General features: G+C 38.3%; 1 protein-coding gene across 3 annotated transcripts in view; it reads left to right on the top strand.

Annotated features, from left to right (window-relative positions):
- The window catches only part of ARHGAP24 (Rho GTPase activating protein 24), a 710,372-nt gene that overhangs the window by 323,027 nt on the left and 362,082 nt on the right, over positions 1–25,263 (top strand). For all 3 annotated transcript variants that reach the window (XM_063107675.1, XM_063107673.1, XM_063107674.1), the window contains one exon: positions 9,206–9,405. In XM_063107675.1, the coding sequence (XP_062963745.1) occupies positions 9,226–9,405 (180 nt within the window). In that variant the 5' untranslated portion in view covers positions 9,206–9,225. The remainder of the gene's footprint in view (positions 1–9,205; positions 9,406–25,263) is intronic.

Consider the following 25,263-nt stretch of genomic DNA (forward strand, 5'->3'; position numbering starts at 1 on the left):
ATGTATTTCACAGCCATTCAATGCCACCTCTGCTCTGTACACTGGTTAAAAGGTCACCATCTTCTAGGTGTTCACATGCCAAAGGGAGAGAGAGACAGGCAAAGAAAAATAAAAAGGAAACAAAAAAGATTCTTAGGGCCGACCCCGTGGCTCACTCGGGAGAGTGTGGCACTGAGAGCGCAGCAGCGCTGGGAGCGCCGAGGCCACGGGTTCGGATCCTATATAGGGATGGCCGGTGTGCTCACTGGTTGAGCGCGGTGCGGGCGATACCAAGCCAAGGGTTATGATCCCCTTACTGGTCACAAAAAGACAAAAAAAAAAAAAAAAAAAGAAAAGATTCTTATATGCCGTGGAGAAAATAAAATAAAGTAATATGATAGAGTGTGTAGAGGGATGAGGGTGGTACCAGCAAAAGTGGTGCAGGGGAGCTTCTGTGATAAGGTGACCCTTGAATTGGAGATTGAATGTTGAGGAGTTGGCCATTTAGGGATGGGAGGGCAGCATTCTGGGAAAGGTAGGCAGAGATCATACTGGGCCTTACAGGCCAAGACAAATAACTTGGATTTAACTCTGAGTGTAAATGGGTAATGGTTGGGGAGTTCTAAGCATGGTAGTAATGTGACCTGATCTGCTTCCTAAAAGAAAATGCTGCTGCTGTGGAATGAATGTATCGTCCACTGTGGTAGGAATGGAATCAACGAGTAAATAGAAGGCTGTGAGAGTAATCAACGAAGGGGACGTGAGGGCTCTGGACTTGTGCAGTGTCTGTACAAGTAGACACTTAATAAATGCTGAAAGTAGAATTTATTACCCTCATTATACTTGCCTTCATATGGAAGTGTGTGTGTGTGTGTGTGTGTGTGTGTGTGTGTGTGTGTGTGTGTGCGTGCGTGCGCACGCATGTGTGTGTGTGTGAGATATGATTTTATTTAGGGTTGAACCACATAACCACATAGTTCAATGTCTGATACGGGGTAGAACATGGACGTTTAGACTTTCCTGATGGAAATGCTTTTCTCCTTACTCTTACCCACTCTCTCTACCACCTAAGTGCCTGTCTTCCACTTGCGTCCCTCCCGTTCACATCTGCACTCCCTCATTGTGCCCTCCTGCCACACGTTTGCTTTCAGCAGCCAAAAACTAGGTGATTGTACTGACAAATATATTCTCCCCGTGTCCCTGGCTTTCCTCCACCCGAGAAGCTGAGTATCAGGAATGGCCCGAGTGGGACATGGGGAGTGGGCAGAAACTTGAAGGCAGCAGTAGACCTTGCAGAGTGTGGCGACAGAGGGTGGCACAAGTTCATAGCTGAACTGTCGTTACCACAGGTGAGGTGGGGAAGGGAGGTGAGAGTGACAAACGCTGAAGAAACTGCCACTTGGAGTAGTCTAAGGCCAGAGTCCCTAGAGCAGAGCTTGGGGTAAGAATTGTTGTTCAAGTAATTTATTAGTGAGTTGAGGGTGTGGGAAAAACACACTGTCTTTCCTACACTCTCACAGCACAATCATCGATGCAGAAGACCCACTTGTGACTTCAGTGACCAAATGTGTGGGGGTTTCTCCCCACATAAGCAAGGAATTCTGATGCCATTCGCAAGTTACAGGATTTTTTCACCTGTGCTTCTGACCGACTGGCTATAAATTAGGGTTCTCGCAACCCCTCCTTGGGTTTGATTAATTTTCTGTGTGGCTCACAGAACTCAGGGAACACATTTACCGGTTATTATAAAGGATATTACAAAGGATACAGATGAAAAGACACATAGGGCAAGATATGGGAGAAGGGGCTCAGAGCTTCCATCCCTCCCCACGTGCAGCCATCCAGCAACCTCCACGTATCCAGCTATCTGGAAGCTACTCTGCTCTTGGGGTTTATAGAAGTTTCACAACATAGGCATGGTTGATTGGCCATTAGTGATCAACCTAACCACCGGTCTTCTGTCCCTCTCCCCTTCCTGGAGCCTGGGGGGGTGGGACTAAAAGTCCCACTTTGATCTTCTCTGTGAATTTTCCCCACCCAGAAGTTACCTAAGGGCTGCCAGCCATCAGTCAACTCTTTAGCATGTGAAGACAGCACTTTGGAGATTCTAAGGATGTTAGGAGTTGTGTGCCAGGAGACTGGGACAAAGACCAAATATATATTTTCATAATATCACAGGGGTGAGTGCTCTCAGGAGAAGGGGAGTGAGGGAAGCATGATAGGATGGGGGAATAAAATTAATTATAAAGTAGCTATGGCCTAATCTAATGGGAAAGCTCTGGAGCACAAATTGTAGCCAAGGTTTTAGTCCTGCATCGGGCAGGGAGGCTGCCTTTTGTACCCCCTTTCCAGGGAGTCATTGCCTAAAGCCTGTGGGAGGAGTTAGGGAAGTGAGAGTCTCCTAGAAGATTCTCCTTTAGTGAGGGCAGTTCTCCAGGGAAGGAAGAGGCTGTGTGTTGTGACCAGCCAACAGTCACACCTTGTGGTGGGGTGAGTACTAGGTGTCTTATTCTGCCCAGGCTGTCATAACAAAATGCAATAGGCTGGGTGGCTTAAACAACAGAAATTCATTTCTTACAGTTTGGAGGTTGGGAAGTCTAAGATCAAGGTGCTGGCAAGGTACGTTTCATTCTGAAGCCTCTTTTCTTGGCTTAACCATCTCACTGTCTGCTCATATGACCTCCTTGTGTAGGCACAGAAAGAGAGAGAGCAAGTTCTCTGGTGTCTCTTCTTATGAGGGCACTAATCCCATCAGACCAGAGCACCACCCTCATAACCTCGTCTAATCCCAATCACCTCCCAAAGGCCCTGTCTCCAAATACCTTCATATTGGGGGATAGCTTTAACATATGAATTTGGGGAGGGAGGACAGAAACCTTCGGTTCATAACAGCAGTTTAAAGGGTTCCATGTGGGGTACCAATTTTTGCTGCAGATAGCGAGAGTCAGGAGGGATGGCCTTGGCATTGACAGTACCCAGGGAAAATCCAGATAGAGTTGGAGGATGGAGAAAGAAGAGATTTACTGGGATTCAACATTCACATTCGATGTTCACAGCTGAGCTAAAGTAGAGGGCTGAATAGGGAGTGACTGAATTGCACAAAAAAATAAATACTTGTCATGTTATTTTATCTCAAAATTATTTCAATATTAAGAATATTAAAAGAGTGTTAAGTTCGAAATCAGGTACACAGCTACGGCTACTGAAGAAATGTTGTGGGAAGTAATAAAAAGTTAATCTATAATGTCACAGATTGACTGTAATAATAGTACAGTCTGGTTTTTAGTGACTACTATATGCCAAAGCTCATTTATGTTCTTTGCTTCATCAAAGAACGTCAGATCAAGAATGTCAGATCTGCAGGCATATACCTACATGTCTTGCAGTGCAATGGCACTTAAAATTTAAAAAAGAGAAAGAGAATTTTCTTTTCTAGGGAGAACACACACAATGCACAGATTCCTACACCCTCAATACACCCACATATATGCATGCACACCCATACACACATGTATGCACATGCATGTACACACATATACACATGCATACGTTGTCTCATTCCTTGTGTAAGTTTTTGTAGTGTGAACTTTTTATATAGAAAGGCTATATGCTGTCATTTAGACATACGGCTCAATAAAATGTCTTACATATGGCTTGCCAAACCAACATGTTAGCAACAGCTACGAAACACTTTTTTTTTTTTTTTTTTTTTTTAAATAAGAAAAAGTAGAATTATATACTTTGTATTGTGGAATCACATCTTACAAAGGAGTTAAGTTTTAATGTCAACACAAAAGGTGACAATTTGGTGTGATCAAAATTACTCTTGAAGTCCCTATAAATCTCTCATAAATTGCCAGTTTTGTTTTTCTTTTCATCCTCAGCAATGAACTGATTACTGTTTCTTGGACTAAAAAACTGGAGTAGTGTGTTTGCATTGGGGGGCCACAAGTTATGAAGCCATGTGTACTCAGCCTCAGAGATCAGGTTTGCACAGTGAGATATTCACCCCAGCAGAGACTGAGGGACTGACACTTGGCGCAGGCATGTTCTCTGAGTGGTATGAAGGCATGTGGTGGAACTGCTCATGCTGTTTTAAGCTACTCTCTCTTTTTCTTCTTTAATTTATCAATAATGTAGTTGATTTTCATATCCCTTTACCAATTTCTCTTTCCCTGTTCCATTTGCCCTCTCCCCCCCCCCATCAACATCATATCTGTTCACTTGTCTTAACAAGTTCAAGGAATTGTTCTGATTGTTGTGTCTTCTTCCCCCACACCCCCATTTATTTGTTTGTTTATTTATTTATTTATTTATTTATTTTTAGCTCCCCCAAATAAGTGAGAACATGTGGTATTTCTCTTTCTGTGCCTGGCTTATTTCACTTAATATAACTTTCTCTAAGTCCATCCATGTGGCTGCAAATGGTAGTATTTCATTCTTTTTTATAGCATAGTAGTATTCCATTGTGTAGATATACCACATTTTCTTTATCCACTCGTCTGATGATGGACATTTGGGCTGGTTCCAACTCTTGGCTATTGTAAATAGTGCTGCAATAAACACTGGAGTACAGGTATCCCTTTGGCATGATGACTTCCATTCCTCTGGGTACATACCCAGTAGCGGAATAGCTGGGTCATATGGTAGATCTATCTGTAATTGCTTGAGGAACCTCCATACCATTTTCCATAAAGGCTGCCCCATTTTGCAGTCCTACCAACAGTGTATGAGGGTTCCTTTTTCTCTGCAAATGCTCGACATCACTCAGCATTTGGGAAATGCAAATCAAAACCACTTTGAGATACCATCTCACTCCAGTTAGGATGGCTAATATCCATCAGATTAAGCTGCTCTCTTTTCCCCTTCTCTTTTGCTCTAGCTCCCTCCCTCTAACTCATTCTGTTGTATTTGCTGAACATGTGTAGTTGAATCTGTGTAAGGTAAATACAAATATATTGCAACCATACAAGTAGTTGTAGAAACCAGTTTCCACTACTGGAAAGCAATTCAAAGCTATGAGCCCATCGATGATGGGCACTTTGTAAGCCCTGGCATGGTATAGTAGCCATTATTAAGGCATTTTTTAAGGATTGATTTAAAAACACAAGTTAATTTCTCAATTCTGTTTTCATTTTAGTTTGGAGCAACCATTTACTTACATTAGTGTTATGTTGTTCATTGTTATGTTGATTTGCTAATGAAGTTGATAGTTCTCTTTTGTAATCTCTTGTACCACCCAGCTGCCATGGCTTGACCATAGTGCAAGTATTTTTCTGGTGGAGAGTCAGTGAAATCATTCTCTGAGAATTTGGGTGAATAAACTGTACTTTTCTTAGTGCTAAAACACACTTGGTTACTTGTATTTCCTGCCGAAGTTGAAAAGTAAATTTTGAATATGGTTTTTCATAAGGGGCAGTTGTGGGTTCATTCAAGTGTGATGATTTTGACCCTGTGTTTAAGAACAATTTTCATGCTAATTGAAATCTCCTCTGTCAAAGGAAAAAAGCCAGGTTATTAAAGTACACAATCTTCTTTAAGGTATTAAATGCAATTATAAAGAGCCCTCCAAAATATTCTTCACAGGAACTCTACTGTGGTTGTTACTTAGCTTCATTTGGTGATTCAGAATATGTTTGCTGAGTACCAAATAAGCATTATTAGGGCACTGTAGTGAGAAACACCATGTCCTTGATCTCATGAAACAGGTTTTCTGGTGGGGTAAAGACAAAAAAAAAACAGCTAAAGAAATAGCAATTTAGAAAAGTGTCAGGGAGAACAAAGATGGAGTTCGGATAGAGAGTAACAAGAGGTGAACTAATTCACAGGGTGATTAGAGGAGGCTTGTTGAGGAGGCAGATTTTAAACTGAGATTTAGATGAAAAGGGGTTGACCATGCAAAGAGCCTGAGGCAAAATATTGTAGGCAGGGATTAACAAGTATCAAGACGCAAGGCATAAAGTAGTGTGGGTGTTTCCAGAACTGAAAGGAGACTGGTGTGGTTAAGTATGTATGTATGTAGTGGGAGGAGGGATGGGGAAAAGGTGGCATGTGATTAGATTAGAGAGGTAGACAGGTGCCAGGTGATTCAGACCAGAGGCCATGGTAAGACTCTGGATTTTGAAATAGATGTGATGGGAAGCCAGTAAAATTTTTAAGTATAGAGAGTCATTATCTCATTTGAGTTTTTAAAAGCTCACTCTGGCTGCTTTTTGGAGAATGAAATATGTGTGAGTATGTGCCCATGTGTTTGTGTTTGGGGTTAAAATGGAAGCAGTGAGACGAGTTGGAAGACTATTAGAATTGTCTGCTCAAAAGATAATGGTGGCCTGGACCATAGGGTGGCAGTGAAGATATGAAGCAAGATGGTCAGATTTGAAATAGTCTTTGAAGGTATTATCCGGATTTACTGACTGAATTGATATTTAGGGTGAGGGAGAGTTGGGAATCAAAATATTACTTTTCTTTTTTTTTTCATTTTCTTTTTCTTTTTTTTTTTGCAATTGGGTATATCATGGTATCATTTACTAAGGTCAGGTTTTGGGGAGGATCAGGTTTCAGGGTGAGATCATGTTCACATTTAGGTGCCTTGTATGAAACCTATTGCAAAATTGATTCATTCGTCAAACATTGATTGAGCTTCATCATACATGCCAGACATCGTAATAAGTATTGAGGTTATCTGATGTCTCTACACTTGTGGAATTACAGAGGTGATAGATTTCAGACGGCTAGAAAAGGACCAGAGTTGGAAATGATCCAGTCCGGTATCCTCTTTTTAAAGATGAGGGGCAGAATTTGAGCCATTTAATTTCTCCAGAAATATCAAGACTCCTCTATAAAAATCTTGATTATTTTAGGAAAACTTAATTTTACTCATCCAGCAATAGTTATGACATTATTTTTCCCTTAGCCATATGATGAATCTGTTTTCATTTGTTTTAGTGAGTTGTTACAATTAGTATTATTAAAACACTTGCTGATGCATTCTGAAGTCATGAAATATAGGCATTATAGGCAGGAGTTCAGTGGGCAACACTGTCCTTGGCTTCAGCCAGACTCATAAACAACACGTACAAAAAGAAACATGAACCATGTTCTAATGTACACATGTTTTTCACTAAGGGACTGAGGGTAGACAAAGAGGGAATTGGTCACTTGTATTTTTTATATCATTGATGATAGTTTGCTAATTACTTTGAAGCATTTTAGTAGAAATTTTTCAAATTGAATAGAAAGCATGAATTTGAGAGGAAAGAAAAAAGAGAAGGGCCTAAAAGAAAGAATTTGCTGTTACGCAGTATATTCTAGATCTGTGTGTGTGTATGTTGGTATGTTTGTTTTAAGGTTTCATTTAATTTTATAAGTTAAAATGTTTGGTCCAAGAATAAGTAAGTGGTGATGAAATGGTAAGATGTGTAGATCTGAACAATTTAAATACCAGGAGTCAAAAAAAAAAAAAAAAAAGATTACTTAGCATAGTATAAATTGGCATACTTATTATCTAAATTATATTACAGCATTTATTGTTCATTTAGAGTGGGGTTTACGTGGCTCTTTATACTAGGTCAAGAAAAGAGATGAAAGTTCCTGCCTTAAGGGCATAACAAACTTGAAGCATCAGGCATGATCCAATCTGCACACACAGGACGGGAGAATGTTTCCTGCAGTAAGTGGTTATTTGCATGGGAATGCCCCATGGAGCAAAGGAAATTTCAAGACATTTTGTAGAGATGGGGGGCCTATTAATTAGAAGGGCATTTCAGTATAAAAAAGGAAAAAAGTGGATATTGAATGAGACAGGTAATAGTAAAGTGATGTACTTGAAGCTTAAAAGTAGTTTAAAGAGATGAAGATTAAAGCGAGGATGGAGATAGACTGGAACACATGCCAGTGCAAGAGGCAAAACTACTGAGAAGATGGTTGAAACGATCAAAATAAAAATTAAGTAGAATGAAGTTTCTGTGTCATCCCTACAATGGGATGGCAGGAGTAAATTCAAAGAACTCTGTGTCCAATAATAGAAGGTTTGACCCTGTACCTTCAAGGGAGAAACATAAATAATCAAGGGCTGACAATAGAAACTTCACAAAATTTAGAACTAGGATTGTATACATACAAATTGATTGAAAAATTGGTGGTGAAAAGAAGACCAGACAGTTTGTCTACTGGAATCAATCAGAAATAATAAAATAGGGGGTTTGTGTGTGAATGTGCCTGAACAGGAATATTCTTTGTTTTATTAGTTGATCTTTATCTTCACATCCTCATCAAAGACACAAGAGTAAGAGTGGGCTTCTCACTTCCTGAATAAATGCTTAGAAATAAACATTAGCAATAATTTGGAGGAAGCCTTTAGAAAATCTCTTTTAATTCATAACCACTTGCCCCTGGCTCTGCAAGAAAGCCTGTCTTCTCCTCTGTTCTGCTGTGGCAGTGTGGCGTCTCACCTGTTGATTAATATTTTCCTTATGATGAACCCATTTTCTTGCCATGTGCAGAGTGTATGGCCTCGTACTCCTTCACATATGACCTTAAAATATCCTTCATCAAGTCATTGACTGGGGCATGCCAGTCATTCCTGAAGTCTGAAGTTGAATGTAGCGAACAGGAAACTCAACTGGCCAAGCAGGTTTTTGTTATCTGTTTTTTTCCTAAACTTTTTCAGCTGCACTAGTTCCTGACCAGCCAAAGAAACCCTCAAAAGGTAGATGCAGCTTGAGAAATTTTCACATATGTAAAACAAATGTCTTCCACTGAGGTTTCTCAAATAGTCCTTTGAACTTTAACACGTGCCTGCCTGGTGCTTGCTCAGGTAACCATAGGCCCGAACAGGCAGCCCCCAAGCAGTGCACACCAGACATAGAGGCCGTTATCTTGAGAACTGTGTTTCTGTGGATTGTTTTAGTTTGTTTTCAAAAAGTGCTTCTTAACACAGTACCTCTAGAACTTTCCACTGTTTAGTTCTCCTTAGGAAAAAAAAAAGAGTTAGTGTCACCCAGCTGACGCGCTTATTTAAGGAGGCAGGAAGGCACCACAAGCCCTCTCCAAGTTTCCTCTGGGCATATTGTTGTCAGGTCTGTGGTTTGCTTCTAGAAATTTGGCCAGTGAGTTGATAAACATTTTTCCCCCTTCTCCCCACTTATTTTTTTTAAGGGTGGTTTAAGAGGGAATGGAATATAACAAAGCACCTTATTATTTCCCTTTCTTTTCGTCCGTTAAATAGGAAAGTGCATCAGCTTGATAATGGAGGAGAACAGTGACCCCACGGAGAACCCCCAACAAGGCCATGGGAGGCAAAATGCCATGAAGTGTGGGTGGCTGAGGAAGCAGGGAGGCTTTGTCAAGACTTGGCACACCCGCTGGTTTGTGCTCAAGGGAGATCAGCTCCATTATTTCAAAGATGAAGATGAAACCAAGCCCTTGGTAAGTAGAGCATAAAAAGCACTGTGAACCTGAGGAATCCAAGAGGTTCTATAGAGGGATTTGCTAGAAATTGGTGGAGACTGAGGTCAACCCAATCTCCCTTCAGTTCACAGGCATCTTTCACACTTTTTCCCATTGTTTGCTTTAATTTGGAGATGAGGAACTTGCTAATTGAGGCAAAAAGGAAAATTATACTTGTCTAAAATTACTTTTAACTTTTACTAAGCTAGAACAGAATGTCTAAGTTTCTCAGGCACATTTACTTCATGAGAAAAATTTAATCCATATTCTGCTAGAAGGTATATATTGTAGTCAAAACATCTTTGTTTTTCTCAGGAATAAGTTGAAAGCACAGATTTGAAGGAAGACTAACGCAACTTTCAGTAATTTCTGAAACATCTTTAGTGTTAATTCTCTGAGGCTTCCCTCCACCTGAATGCATATAACATATGGATATGGTGCTAAACCCAACAATGTTGATACATTCAACCAGCATACATAATATACTCTGGGAACAGTCTCTGTGTTTCCTTGTGGCTCTTTAGCATTCCTTTATTTGCTTACTTATTTTCTCAGCCACAAATTTCAAGACTGCAATGGGGAGGAGAAAAATCTCCATCTGCATTTTTGTAGCTGCAACAAGCTTTCTTAGTTGTGGTCATTGCTTATCAGTGGATGAAAGGAGACTAGAACTGAGGCAGCACCTCTGTGTTTTCCTTCATCTACATCTATAAGGTAAAGAAATAAGAGGAGAACCATTTCAGATTAGTTTATATAAACATCCATAACAGTATGTTCTTGAGGCTATTTCCTCTTGTGTTAAAGTTTAAGAACTTAATTAGTAATTTGGATCGGGGCTGGGTCTTAGTATTTTAAATTCCTGAGGCATTATAATTTCACAAGGTTCTCATTCCTCTAATTGAATTACATAAAAATAGCAAAGTAAGTACATACTATAAACCCCAGTCATTTTTTGAAATTGCGGCTACCTTGTGAGCATTTATCAAGGCCAGACATCAGGTTAAGATTTTACATGTATTATCTTACAAAATACTTAAAATAATCCTATGGAGGTAGGTATTATTTTCCCTATTTATGCATGAAGAAAGCAAGGTTTAGGTGTAATGCAGATTACCCAAAGTTAAACAGATGGTGGTACCATGACATGACCCTAGGTAAGTCCCAGTTCATAAGGCTTCAGCCTAAGACCTCATACATGAATTAATAAGAATGTTCCATATTGGTATTGTGACAGTTGTAGGGCATTTCCGCATCTGTTATTTCATTTGTCATAGCAAATCAGTGGGGAACATGGGATTATTATTATAGATGAAGAAATTTCAACTTAGAGATATGAAGCAATGTGACCAAGATTGTATAGAGAACAGAGCTAAAGGAGTCTTTCGTGTCTTATCTCACCCTCTAGGATTCTTTCTCACTGCATCTTGTTTTATACTATGTGATACTAAGATTAAGGTATTATGTTGAAGCTAAAATCCTTTTTACCAAACTCAGAGAAAAGGATATGGTTAATGTAAAAAAAACATAGTACATAGGGAATCCAGTGTGGGGACTTTGATATGAAGGAGTACACTGAATAAAATAGAAGAATAAATGAGATTTAATGTTTGATCCCATGAATGCTTATTCTGGCGTGGTGTGGGGTGGACTGGGTTGTTAACATGAATGGGTACAAATTAAGTAACTACTTCAGCATGATCCAGGACCTAACCAGGGCATTTGGGGGGCAAACAGAGGCTTCAGGAGCTGAGTGAAGAATTGAAAGCAGAGCAAATGTTGTGGCTTTTTGGTGAGCCCAGAGTATCTTCTAGTAATGAAGGTAGGATTTGGTGGATCAAGCCTGAGGTCAGTTCTCAAATTTGAGAACTTGCACATGTCAGGGAATATGAACATGAACCCAAGTTTGAGGAACTCTGCCCTAAACTGTTCCAAGAGGATATTATCATTTGTGTGGGTTATGCTACTCTATGTAATTGCTCACAGAGAGAATTCAGTACAATGCGGTTATTATGATAAAAAATTGGAAATATAAATAAGAAAATGCAAAAACTTCTGATTAATTCAAACGAAAGTCTGCCTCAAAGTGAAAAGTACTTTAATTTGTAATATTTCTAAGGTAAATAGTGTTTGATATTAGTATGTTACTAGTATTTGTATTTAGACTTATAATAACTAAAATGAACAAAATAGAGTTGTATTGACAAAAAAGTAGTAATTCTTTCACAAATTGAATATAGGCCATCCCTCCCCAAAAGGTTTCTTAATATATCATTCTACATATTATTTGTTAAGGACTTATTATTAATAAAGCTGTCAAAATTTGGGGTAAATAACTTTGAATTTTTTTTTAATCATCTTTCAAGGCTCTTCAAGCACTAGGAATTTTGATATTGTGCTTTTTAATTTTAATTTTTTACACTGGTGTTTAAATATATGCACACAAAATCAGATTAAAAACCAGCAATTTTTATTTCAGAAGGCACTTAGTAATTTTAAAAGATCCTGTATTGTCCTATGAATGAACTAATTCCTTACTTTAAAGTGTATTATTTAAGTGCGGGTAGATGCCTTGCACCTCATAGGTGGTAACAGTGTATTTTAGAATGAGTCAGTGAGTGAGCTGATGAAAACTATCAATAGCCATGCCATGGCAAGGCCAAGCCCAGGCACTGTGAGGAGTACTGCCTATTCTGAACTTCGTATATCAAAATCATAATTCTTAAACAATGAAGTTTAAGCCACATTAAATAAATCCTGCAGTGATATAGAATAACTTTTAAAGAATTGAACACCTAAATGAAGAACATCTTGAAAAATGTGAAAACAAGGAAAGACTTGTCATAAAACCCTTCATTTTGTACTTGACTAGTGCATGTGTGTTTATGGGTGCATGTATGTAATTGCGTGTATATCCATGTGTAGCAGCCAACGGGACATTGCTGGTGAGTGGCAGATGAGGAACTGGGAATCATAATTCTTTCCTCCTGATCCAGAGCTCTTTCAGCTTTGCATTTTGTCCCCTCTCTCTGCCCCCACCTGCCCTGTGAATCCTCAACTTTTCTTTAGATTTGATTTTAGTCAGAAGTATTTCTTGTTTGTTCATTTTCAACCTTGCTGCTTCCAGCGTAAAAATATCCTTGATCTTCATAGTTTTTTGATAAGGGCTAATACTGGAGGAAACATCACTAAAGAAAAAAAAAGTTCACCCTTTTAAGTATTCCTAACCAGCTGCTAAATACACTCAATACATGGAATCTGATTTTGTTTTCCACTTTCTAAGAAGGAACTTCTAAAATGGTTGTATAAAACCCTTGAAATTCATGTCCTTCCTGTCCTAGAATAAGGTTCTCAATGTATTTTAGTAAAACTTCCGCTGAGGTTATCCTTAACTCAATAAAGAAAGTCAAACTCCATTATTATCCTTGTTATGGAAAACTGCTCATCTGCTGGGGTAAATATACTCATATAAGCAAAATTACAACTGTGACAGACTACCATATACATGCTGCATACTCTGAAAACCCAGATACAAGTAGTACCAAGGAGCGAGTGATTACATTTAGAGGGGATGGGAAGGGCTGTGCAAGGCAAGAGGTGGCCCTCACCTGGGGTTTTGAAGGTTGGTGGGAGTTTTCCAGAAGTAGTACCAAGGAGCGAGTGATTACATTTAGAGGGGATGGGAAGGGCTGTGCAAGGCAAGAGGTGGCCCTCACCTGGGGTTTTGAAGGTTGGTGGGAGTTTTCCAGGTAGATAAATTGGGGAAAAGAATTCAGAGCAGAGGAAAGATGTAGAGTTGTAAAATAGACATTGATAGACAGCTCCATATTGTGAGCGTAGCAAAATGTCAGGACCGTGGTTACAGAGATAGTGAGGCAAAGAAGGGATTTGCACACTGGACACAGACTGGGTTCTCTAGCAGGCAGTGGGAACACCTGCCTTCCAAATATTCAATAGCCTGCTCACATTTGAGGACCTGGCAAGTTTTACTGACAACTTTCTTTCTTTATTCCTTTTTTTATTCGAGCAATAGGCAAAAGTGCCTCTAGGTTCTCCTGTCTCTGAAGATAGTAACTGATTTGTAAATAGTGAGTTTCCAGCCCTTAGCCAAGACTCCCTTGGCAATATATTTGAGGCCTATCTTAAAATATAGCTAATAAATATTTAAAACAAATCAAACTAAATATCGTTAGCATCCTATACTTTTTTAAAAATAGAAAAACCACTATTTTATTTAGGATGAAACTTTCTTTAGAAATTATTGTCTACAAGTGTTTGTTTTGCACTTACATAGATACAGATTTTATACAGAACTGATTTTAAAAATAAAGTTGATTTTGGTTGTTTCTGAGAACAACAAACAGAAAAGTGATATGTGAGCTGATTTTTAAAAGCACATTAATATATTCATGATTTCTTTTTTTTTTTTTTTTTTTGGCTGCTGGCTAGTGCGGGGATCCAAACCCTTGACCTTGGTGTTACAACACCATGCTCTAACCAACTTAGCTAACCGGCCAGCCCTTGTTCATAATTTCTGTCACAGGCCACTACTGTAAACATGTTATAATGCTGTAGTTTTCCAGTTTTTTTGGATAGTATTTTTCCTGTTTCAATTTTTTTTCTTTCAAATAAAAGCATATTTACATGTGGAGGGAAAAGTTAAAAATCATACTGTGTAGAAGAATCTATAAAAACAGATTTTCCTTCTACATTCTGCACTCTACACTCCTAGGTCTTTTGGATATTTATTTTAAAAGGTTTTAAAACAGACTTAACCTGGAGTTTGCAACAATGTCTGTTTGGCATCTTCCATTAATTATCATGACAAATGACTCTGACCTTAACTATTGGTATCATAATATGGGGAGAGCAGCTGAGACAGAGATAAAGTATGAATATTATATTTTCCCTAAAAATAAGGCAATCTGTAGGTTTTTAAGAGATGAATCCAGTGATAAATACTTCATGCTTTTTTGGATGTATCTGTTCTGTCATAAAGTACATTATTGCTTAAATAAAAGCTAGTTCTTGAGTTTGGCCGTACTGGTGAATGATTCTGATGTACGATCATGCTAGAACTTGACACTAGTGAGCATCGATTTTTAGAAGCCAGCCTGAGATGCTTGATAAAATGACAAAAATTCAAACAGGCACCAACATAATTCATCTAGCCTAGACTTCTACAATAGATATTGATCCAATTGTGTGGGGAGGGTTTTTTTCTGGACATGATGAAGATGACACTATATTAGATCGCAATGGATTTTCTTAACTTAGAGTACAGAGTGATCTTGAGTGAATTATAACCTAAGGCCTAACCCCTAAATGTGCAAGAATCAATTGTTGATTTAAGAGTAAGCTGTAATTTTATATATTTAATGAAACTCATGAGTTAATGAAATCTAGAAATCCCTAAAGCAATTGCTGTCCTCTCTTAAAACAAATGAGCCAGAAGAAGCCAAAGCCCCAATGAAGTGTTTAAAATAATACTAGAAACACTGAAACTTGGATTTTATTTTCAAATTTAAAACTGACATTTTATGTGGCATCTGAGTCTTTTGGTCTTTAAAAAGACACATAAGATGGTGTTATGAGTTCTTGTAAGTTTTGGGGAACTCTTAGCACTTTCCTAGAAATGATTATATCAAGATATAGAAAGTATTATTAATATAAAATATTGTTTTATTCTTTTACCAAACCCAAGACTGGCTGCCTACCACCCAGACAAACAAAAGACTCCAAAATCAAATGTTGGTGATAAGGGAAGCCAGCCTTTATTCAGGACCCGCTTTATTAAGGAGGGTAATTTGAAGGAGATGGTAGCCTAACCCCTCAAAGTTCAGTTTCACTGAGGGGTGCTTAAAGAGGGGATTGAGGGAACGGAAAAACAGGAGAGAAGGGTCAGTTGTGAGCTATGGGGACTCCGTGCAAGGAGCCAGGTGCAAAGTCCTGCTAAGAAAAGTCTGGTTTCTGTTCTTTCCCTTGTCATTTTCTTAGGGTCCTGCAGGACTTTTTTTCCTTCAGGGTGGAGTCAACTTCTTTGCAAAGTCTCCATGTAGTTTTGCAGGGCTCTGGCTGGCTTTGCTGGTGTCCAGTGTCAGCTCCCAGATATTTGACTTTAATTACTTCTCAGAATTCTGCAAGTCTCAAAAAAAGAACTGTTACTTTTGCAAGGTACTGATTAGCTTTTTAACTGCCTCATTTTTCTATTTAGCAAGCAAGATAAAAAAAGTCAGGGGATGGGAAGAAAGAGAGGAGGAAAAAACTGTGTCCCTTTGAAAGTTTTTCCCATAGCATAGGCAGTTTTAGGTTCCAACATGGCTTTAGTCCTGTTCATTCCAACAATTGCACTGTTAGTTGAATACTTTTTTTTATTGCTTACCTTTATACAGCAATGTAGGCATAACATTTATTTTTTTCAGAGTAGGTAAAGACACAGGCTTTTGAGTAAAATTGTTTGGATTGAATCTTGACTCATCTAGTTACTAATTATCATACACTCAACAAAAGAGTTAGCTGGTTTAACCTTCAATTTACTAATCTGTACAATGAGATCATAATAGTACATACCTCATAGCATTATTATGGGGATTAAATGCGATAATATATGTAAATGATTATAGAAAGCAATGGCACATAGTAAGCATAAAATAAATGTTAGCTATTTTTATAATATTAGCATAATAAAAATTTGTTTTTTTAAGATATTCATACTACTCATTCACTTGGTTATATTTTTCATTCAACACATATTTATAGATTTCTAATGCACCTACAGGTTTTAAACTATATAGCAGTGATATATATATATGTAAAAGAAGATCCTCCCAAACTAGGATTTAAAAAGAAGAAGCTTATTTCTTTCTCAGTGAAAATCCAAAGTGATTCCAGGTAAGTAAAGGGGGTCTGCTTCAAACAACTGCTTAGAAATGGAGATACGAGTGATTTTGCCATTTTAACTTTTGGCTTCCAAGTGGACCATGGGGATATAAAGTGGAGTATTGTGTAGAAGAATTAGTGGGACCAGGTGTGGCAGTGGCCCTTGCCACTTCTGTCCGCGTTTCATTAGCTAGATAGAACTGGGTCACATGACCATACCTAATTGCAAAAGAGGCTGGACATGTAGCCTAGGTTTATCCTAGGAGCAGAGGAGAACATAGGTATTAAAAAGAGTGAAAGGTCTCTGTCACAGATGATTAAAATAATAGCAAGCCATTCATGAAGAAGGTGTTCAATTCCAGTGGGTATCATAGACAATTGCATTTACTGTGTAATATGATAAATATTTTAATAAGATAAATACCAGGAACCATTAGAGGTTATAGGAGGAACACCTATTACTACTTCAAGGTTCAGGGAGAGTTTCTCCAAGGATTTAATCTGAGAATTGAAAGTTGATTTTGACAGTTGTTGGGGTGGTATATATGGCGAAGGACAGGCATAAGCCATGGTCCTTTGGTAGATAGTTGGGGAATTGAATTGATAATGCTCAAGTATTTCTGTACCTAAAAAAGAAGATAAGCAGTGATAAGAGATGGATTTGGAGAAGTAAACTGGACAAGTATGTTAAAAATCCAGTAAAAAGCAGTGTTAATGATTTTAGATTTTATCTTGAGACCTTACATTTTGCCTGCTTATGTGCCTATTCTCCTTGGTTTATTGTATTTAAAGCTAAATACTTTATAGAGGGCTCATTCTATGTACAGCTCATTGTGAAGAAATACAAAATGCCTACCTATCCAGAAAGCCCTCCGATGACAGCCCTGCAACTCTCCAGCAGTCCTGCAAGTCCTACAGTAGACTGTTTCATGTTATGATATAATCTCTGGAAAAATTCTTGAAAAGCAACTGAGCACCCATAAGCCCTCGGCCTTCTATCATCTGTCACTGCATAAGTGGAGATTATGGGGATGCTCCTCAGGTAACTGTCAACTGTAGGAGCAAGAGCTGAGAAAGTCTGTTGCAGCTGGAGAGGGCGCTGGGATGGAAAAGCAGCAGAGGATGTCTTAGACAAAAATAGAGATTGATGGGCAGAGGGGTGACAGTGTGTGAGAAAATTTTCATGCTCATGATTTTCTCTAGAATTAATTTTGTCTAGTATGGTCATTTCCCTGGGAAACAATTGAGCCCAGTTATTTTCTGTACAGTTTCTAGAATCAGACTGTCTGGGTTCTGTCTAGACTCTACCACTAGCAATAGGCTTTGGCTAAGTTACTAAACTTCATTACGCTCATCTATAAAATGTTAGTAATTATAATACCTATCTCATAGCTTAGTTGTTAGCATTATGGGAAGTAATGTTTCTAGAATGGTTATGTAGTATCTGGCCACATATCAAGCAACTAATAAATGTTAGTTATTGTTGTTACTATCATCACCATCATTACTGTCTTCATCATCACCATCACTATTGTGACCATTTCTCCCATTTTTGACCATCAGGATATACTGACAAAGCAATTTAGAGTTAGGATTTCTTGTATATGCCTCATCAATTGCTTAATGAAGGAAATAATAGGTGACCAGCTCATGCAAGATTTAAAAGGAAGTTCTTTTTGCTAGTCATGCCAACTTCAGAGCAGAAGATAACTTGTTTTCACTTGTGACCTGTGCTGTCAAACATTGAACACACATGGAAAGATTCTCAAAGAAAACAATGCTCACCTTTGTAGTATGCCTTTTCTCTTTGTTTAATTACTTTTGGGGGCTCCATTAGAGCTTATCAAAATGGTTATGATGACAGCGACAGAGACTGTAAGGATTCTGTTTGCAAAACTGGGCCACCCCAGAGAGAGGCAGCACTGGTTTTCTGGTCTCATGTACAGAACCTGTTGCTCAACCCCAGTTTGGAGGGAGAACTACTGGAGTTGAATCCCTTGAGTTTTGCTTCTGACATTTACTCATATTGACTGAGGGCTTTTGTATTTGTGATGCCATTCAGTATATGGATATATGAAACATTTCACAGCCATTTATCACTTACTTTCTTCTAAATTTCTTTTGGATATTCGATCTTCCTGTCTTCTCATTAGCTTTATCTTGCCTAAATCCAGCTGCTCTCTATTTTCCTAGAGCTGTTACCATATGTTCATTTATTTAGTGACTATTTATCAATTTTAAACTACATAAATTTTAATTAAAAAAATTTTAATCACTTTTTATGTACAAGGAAGCAACCCCAGATGCAAAAATAGTTATTCTTACTTTCTGAATTTTGTATTCTTTTCCTTAGGATAATGTTTTCAAGGGTCATCCATGTTGTAGCATGTATCAGTACTTCATTTCTTGTTATTGTTGAATAATATTCCATTATTGTATAATTCAATTCAATATTGTATTAATATACCACGTTTTGTTTATCCATTTGTCAGTTAATGTCCATTTGGGTTGTTTACATTTTTTGGTTATGATAAATAATGCTGCTATGAATATTTACATACAAGTTTTTGTGTGGACATAGGTTTTCATTTCTCCTGGGTATATACTTTGGAGTGAAATAGCTGGGTCGTACAGTAACTCCATGTTTAAGCTTGTGAGGAACTGTGACACTCGTTTTTAGTTACTAAATTTAAATCTAATTTAAAACTCAAGCCTTACACTTGGCTTAAGTCTTATCTGTGTCCCTCCACACCCTACCCCAACACTTGCCAGTTTCCACAGGGGTCATTCAAGTAGAGAGGAAGCACCATGTGCACTTGTTGTGCTCCTTTCTCTCTGCGAGTGTGTGTGTGTGTGTGTGCATGCGTGTGTGTGCATGCGTGTGTGTGTGCATGCGTGTGTGTGTGTGTGCGTGCATGCGTGTGTGTGTGTGTGCGTGTGTGTGTGAGAGAGAGAGTGCGCATGAAAGAGCGCACGCCATGGGCGGAATGATCTTGTCTTCTCTTTGAAGTCTCTGGAACTGAGGGCTCGCAGGGGGAAGAGCAGCACAAGCACAAAAGCATCTCTGCCTAGGAGCCCATTGGAGTAGCTACCACATGTCCATGTTGGATGCTCCTGCCTTTCTGGCTAATTTGTGGCTGTTGATGACCATCTCGATGGCCCGGGTCTCTGGTGTTGGACATAAGGCTGTATCTTGTCCTCTTTTTCTACCTTTCAGCCATCAGAATGGGCAGTACACCCCACAGCTTCTTGCTGCGGGAATCTCGTCACCAGGGGAGCAGGGGACCCGCTTCTGAGGGTTTCACTTGAACTTACTGGAAATCCATACATGGTTGCCATGGAAATGTGGGATGGTTTGGCTCCTCCACACTCCCACAGAATTTTCTCTGCCCCACAATCTTTCTCCAGTTCATTTGTCTATTACTCAGGGACAGGTGCAGAGCAATCTAAGCACATGATGAACTGAGGAGTGAGCTTCAAGTCTCCCCAGTTGTCAGTGACTCTCCTGGAGTTCTGTCTCCCTTGACTGGAGGAGGTTATGGCTCCTCCCCCAGACTTTCTGCCCTCAGCAGGAAGGGGAGGCCAGGTAGTGGTGCTGGTCTCAGTGGCAGTATCTGGCTGGGTCGGATTCTAGTCTGTTATCTCTTAGATATTTACTTCTGCTTTTAGCTTCCAGAAACCAGTCTGGGACAAAAGGGTAATTCCTACTTAACTTTCTATTACAAAAACTTATGTCATACTTTTATGTTTTTAAAATTATAACTCATAAATCAAATATACGTACTTTTTATTCTCCCAGATAAATACATTCTCATTAACTATTCTAGAGATTGTCAAAATCCTTCAGGTATGTGACTTAGTAACTTGAAACAATATTCTCCTCCAATTATGAGCCAAATACCTTGCCATATACACAAATATGGTAAGCACTGCACATGTTTTAACTGATGATAAATTATTTTTTTTTCTGTTCCTGTTTGTGTCATAGTCCTTAAAAGAGATTTCAAAATCAACTCCATTTATTAGTGGAAACCTTAGCTCATATTTGTGAACTTGGATTCCTACTTGAACACATTTTTCTAGATATGAGATCACACATGTTTAAATAATATGTCATTCCTCACTAACATTTAAAAAAATTACTGAGGATAAATAGATGTATATCTCCTACTTGGTCTATCTTGTGGCCAATCTTGAGAAATTGTAAGATGGATGACCAGGATAAAGAAGTGAGTCTGTAGATGTGAGCTCACTGATCTAGATGTGGGTTGAATATGCTATAGTCCCGGCCTTGCTTGAAGCACGCACTGATTATTTGAATAAACCAACATAGCCCCTAACTTAATTGTGTTCTTTAACATTCATAACCTCCTCCAGAGAAGGCAGGAAACACCAGCAGTAAGATTGTAATACATTTTCCAGATAGCTTGGCAGTGCCCAAATTCCCGTGTTTATTTTGAAGTTTTTTCCTAGTTGTTTTTTAATGCCAAGATTTAACACTTATATTTTCTCTAGATATTGAAGAAGACTATCTACATGTCAATTTCTGTTTTTGTTTTGTTTTTTCTTTTAATAATACATGTGGTGGTACAGGAGCCTAATACACTCCTGGGTTATGGCCTTTATTCTTTCATTAGTGAGGTATGTCACCTTGTGTTAGTCACTTCTCCCCATACCTCTTCTGTTAAACGAAAAGCTGAAGCCAACAGCTTCAGAGTTGCTTTTCAATCGCAGGTTTCTAGAAGTTTTGCTTAGCCCCACAAATGTGCCTGCTTTTTAAAAATTGAACTATCATGATTCTTCCAGTAAGCTGGTACTTTTAATTACTTCCCAAATCATTGCGTTTGCCTATAAAAGTTTCATTGCAATAGCTACGGATATTTGGAAATGAGACAGTTTACCTTTACAGTGTGTTGGGGGAAATGAACAGTAATTCCATTTTCAACCTACACAAAGACTTCATAAATGGGCTGAGTTTTCTATGTCAGCCTGCATTTTGAATATTTAAGCAAAAATCTGTGGTGAATACAGTTTTAGTCATTATCACAAATAGTGACATGATTGCTTATCTCAAGTACTTAATGTTTTCAAAATGCCCTCTTTTTAAAAAATAATTTATCAATATACAGTGTAGTTGATTTTCCTGTCCCTTTGCCAATTCCTCCTTTTTCTCCCTCCCTCTCCCCCTTCTCCCCCAATCAACATATCTGTTAATTTGTCTTAACAAGTTCAAAGAATTGTTGCGATTGTTGTGTCTTCACCCACCCCCGTTTATTTGTTTGTATATCTATTTATTTATTTTTATTAACTCCCACAAATAAGTGAGAACATGTGGTATTTCTCTTTCTGTGCCTGGCTTATTTCACTTAATATAGTTTTCTCTAAGCCCATCCATGTTGCTGCGAATGGTAGTATTTCATCATTTTTTATAGCAGAGTAGTATTCCACTGTGTAGATATACCACACTGTATTTATCCACTCATCAGATGATGGACATTTGGGCTGGTTCCAACTCTTGGCTATTGTAAATAGAACTGCAATAAACATTGGAGTACAGGTATTCCTTTTGCATGATGATTTCCATTCCTCTGGGTAAATACCCAGCAGTGGAATAGCTGGGTCATATGGTAGATCTATCTGTAATTGTTTGAGGAACCTCCATATCATTTCCCATAAAGGCTGTACCATTTTGCAGTCCCATCAACAGTGTAAGAGGGTTCCTTTTTCTCCACAACCTCACCAGCATTTATCATTCTCAGTGTTTTGGATATTAGCCATCCTAACCAGAGTGAGATGGTATCTCAGTGTGGTTCTGATTTGCATTTCCCAAATGCTGAGTGATGTTGAGCATTTTTTCATGTGTCTGTTGGCCTTTCGTATGTCTTCCTTTGAGAAATGCCTATTCAGCTCCTTTGTTCATTTTTAATTGGGTTACTTGTTTTTTTGCTGTTAAGTTGTTTGAATTCCTTGTATATGCTGGATATTAACCCTTTCAGATAAATATTTTGCAAATATCTTCTCCCACTCTGTTGGTTGTCTTTTCACTCTGTTAATTGTTTCTTTTGCTGTGCAGAAGCTTTTTAGTTGGATATAATCGCATATGTTTATTTTTCCTTTGGTTGCCTGTTCTTTTGTGTTCGTATTCATAAAGTTTGTACCCAATCCTACTTCCTGAAGTGTTTCCCCTGTGTTTTCTTTAAGGAGTTTTATTGTTTCAGTACATATATTTAATTCTTTAATCCATTTCGAGTTGATTTTGGTATGTGCCCTCTTTAAAGTATCATGTCACATGTATTTGTGACAAAAGACAGTGTTTATTTAAAATCTTGTCTCTCTTTTTGACTCTTCAAAGCTGCTTGAGAATATTTTAAAGATACAAACAGTGAGGTTGCCCCCTCTGAAAGCCCTTTCCATCCAAAATTATGAGATATAAAACTTATGGGATAGAAAACTTGGCTGAGTATTTAAAACACTAGATTGTTGTTTATGGCTTGAAATTCTATCAATCAGTTAATTCATTTTTCAAAGAATTATAGGTACAAAGGAATGGCTGCAGAGATTGAGACATTCTTTGTGTCACTCTCCAAGAAGTTTACAATGGAGTCAATTTAAATATGAGTTATTAATCTTTCAACTCTTGATATTACACATCTAGTATTACTGAGTGAATAAAAAAAACCTTCAAAATATTTATGGATCTCAGGTAATAGTCTAAATTGAAAAGTTTCAGCATTTTTTAACTAAGATATTTTAAATCATATAATTCGATTTAATCTTATAAATAATAATTTGTAGAAGCGATATTTGCTGTCTTTCCATGTTTGTCTCTGATCAGTCACTTCAACAGAATTTGCATTTTTGTTTCTGACCTGTTCTTTCCTTTTATGTTCTAAATTGAGAAACAGGTGTGCAATGCTGCCCCTGAGGACTTTCATTATGTGGCATTCCACGCAGTTGATACTTTTCTAACATTTCTGTTTTGATGTCTTTCTGAAAATTTCAGATTTTCTGTTGTAAAATATATTAGCAATGTTATTGAGGTCTCAAAAACTAAAACAACAATAAACTTTCTTATTTTAGAGTGTAACTCAAGCCGTTCCTCATTTTCAAATATTGGAGTGGCAACTGAAAATAGTTCTAGCTAATAAAAATTGAAGATACATATTAAGAAGTAATCCCTCACTCTACTATAGCTTTCCAGGAAGGTGAAAGGGAGAAAACAGTTATTATGAACTGGTATGTCTTATGTTTTATGCTCAGTACTCTATTTACATCATTACTTCATTAATTCTCACACATACTTTATGCACAGATCTTTTTATAGATCAGGGAGTGAACTTCAGAAGGGTTAAACTGTGTCCCAAGATTAGCAATTGGCAAAACTAGGAAGAACAGTTAAAAAAATAATATAAGAAAGAGTCCAGGAAGGAAAAAAATAAGTGTTCTGTGGAAATAGGCAAGATCCAAACTAGCATTGAAAGGTTTTTGAGTAGGTTTATTTATCAAATAAAAGATAAAAAAGAAGGAATATGATACCTAGTTTAATAAATAGGAATACACTTGCTTGCATAGAGCCTTGCTAAAGAACCCTATCCTCTTCAAAATAATGATGACAATTTAGAGACATCCTGGGGGTTCTAGGAATTATGTTAATAACTCATAATTTTTGCTGAGAGGTCCTAGGAGAGGGGGTGTTGGCTTTCTGCAGACCACACTTGGCTATTTAGGAACTATGCTCAAAAAGTGTGTATCCATGATGGGGTGCAGAGCCTGCTGAAACCCATCTACCTACATATGTCACTCTGTATCACCGAAGTGATACAGAGCAGTGGCTGAGGATGGTCACTAAATTACTGTATATAAAATGGAAATGGCTGAGCAGGAAATGTGAGAGGGACTGTCTTTCTGGGCATGTGGCAGAGAACTGAGAAGGGCATGTCCATCAAACCCACCTCAGCTACTCACTTTTGTGGATTCCTACAGAGGTACTTCTGGTAGTTGAAGTCCTAGGAAGGAACCAGAAAGAATCCATGGCCAAGGTACTCTTTTTAACTGTATTTCCATTACGGGGTTATGACTTAGAAGACAGAAAGGCTATGGGACTCGAACACCTGCTAATGTGATGTTGGAGAATAGATTTGGACATTTCTGGCAAGGAATAAAATTAATTTTTGTAATTTGATGGAATTGAATAGATGAAAGATATTCCCTTATTCCGTCCTCGAGGAAAGGAGGTTCTGCTTTGGTAGGTTGGGCTTGAGAGCTTTTTCACTGGCCACTGTGCTAGTGACGGTTCACAGTGATGGATTAAAAGTTCAGTCTGGTCCATGCCCAGACATTAGTCTCTTTTCTTCCTTTGGTTCCCCAAGAACTACTATCCAGAAAGAAAAAGTGCCAATTACCTCTTTACCTTTTACATCTAGTTTGTTCTTGGCCCAACATATAAAAGGGTCCTGATCCCTCATTGGAAAAACACTTTCTGACCCTCTGAATGCCTCCGATTTTCATGTCTCTTTTTGTATATCTGCATCTCTCTTGTTTTTACTCTCTCCATTCTCTCTCTCAGCAACTGATTGCAGGTTCTTTATATTGGGGCATTATCTTATCTTCTCTCTCTTTGCCTCATTCTTGCTTACACTCTTTTAGTTCAGTTGCTAGGACAAGGCATCCCAGTGGAGTGGTAAGAACTGAGACTCTGATTTGGGTTTTGGGTAGAAATAGAGGAAGAAAGGTGCTGTGGTTCAAGGCCACTTCTACTTACCTTTCATAGGAGAAGAGTCTTTCTTTGTCAATACTGTCTTACCAGAGATCTATGCAGGAGTTTGGGGCCAAGGTCTGAACCAGTAATAAAGTGTTTGGGGCCTTGTTTTACTACCTTTGTATACTGACCCATGGTGACAGGTGACTGGTTGACTGAAAGTCTCAGCTATTCCTACAGTTTCTGCCAAATGCCATCATAAT

Source organism: Cynocephalus volans, chromosome 9 (assembly GCF_027409185.1).
Source record: "Cynocephalus volans isolate mCynVol1 chromosome 9, mCynVol1.pri, whole genome shotgun sequence".
NCBI classification, from domain to species: Eukaryota; Metazoa; Chordata; class Mammalia; order Dermoptera; family Cynocephalidae; genus Cynocephalus; species Cynocephalus volans.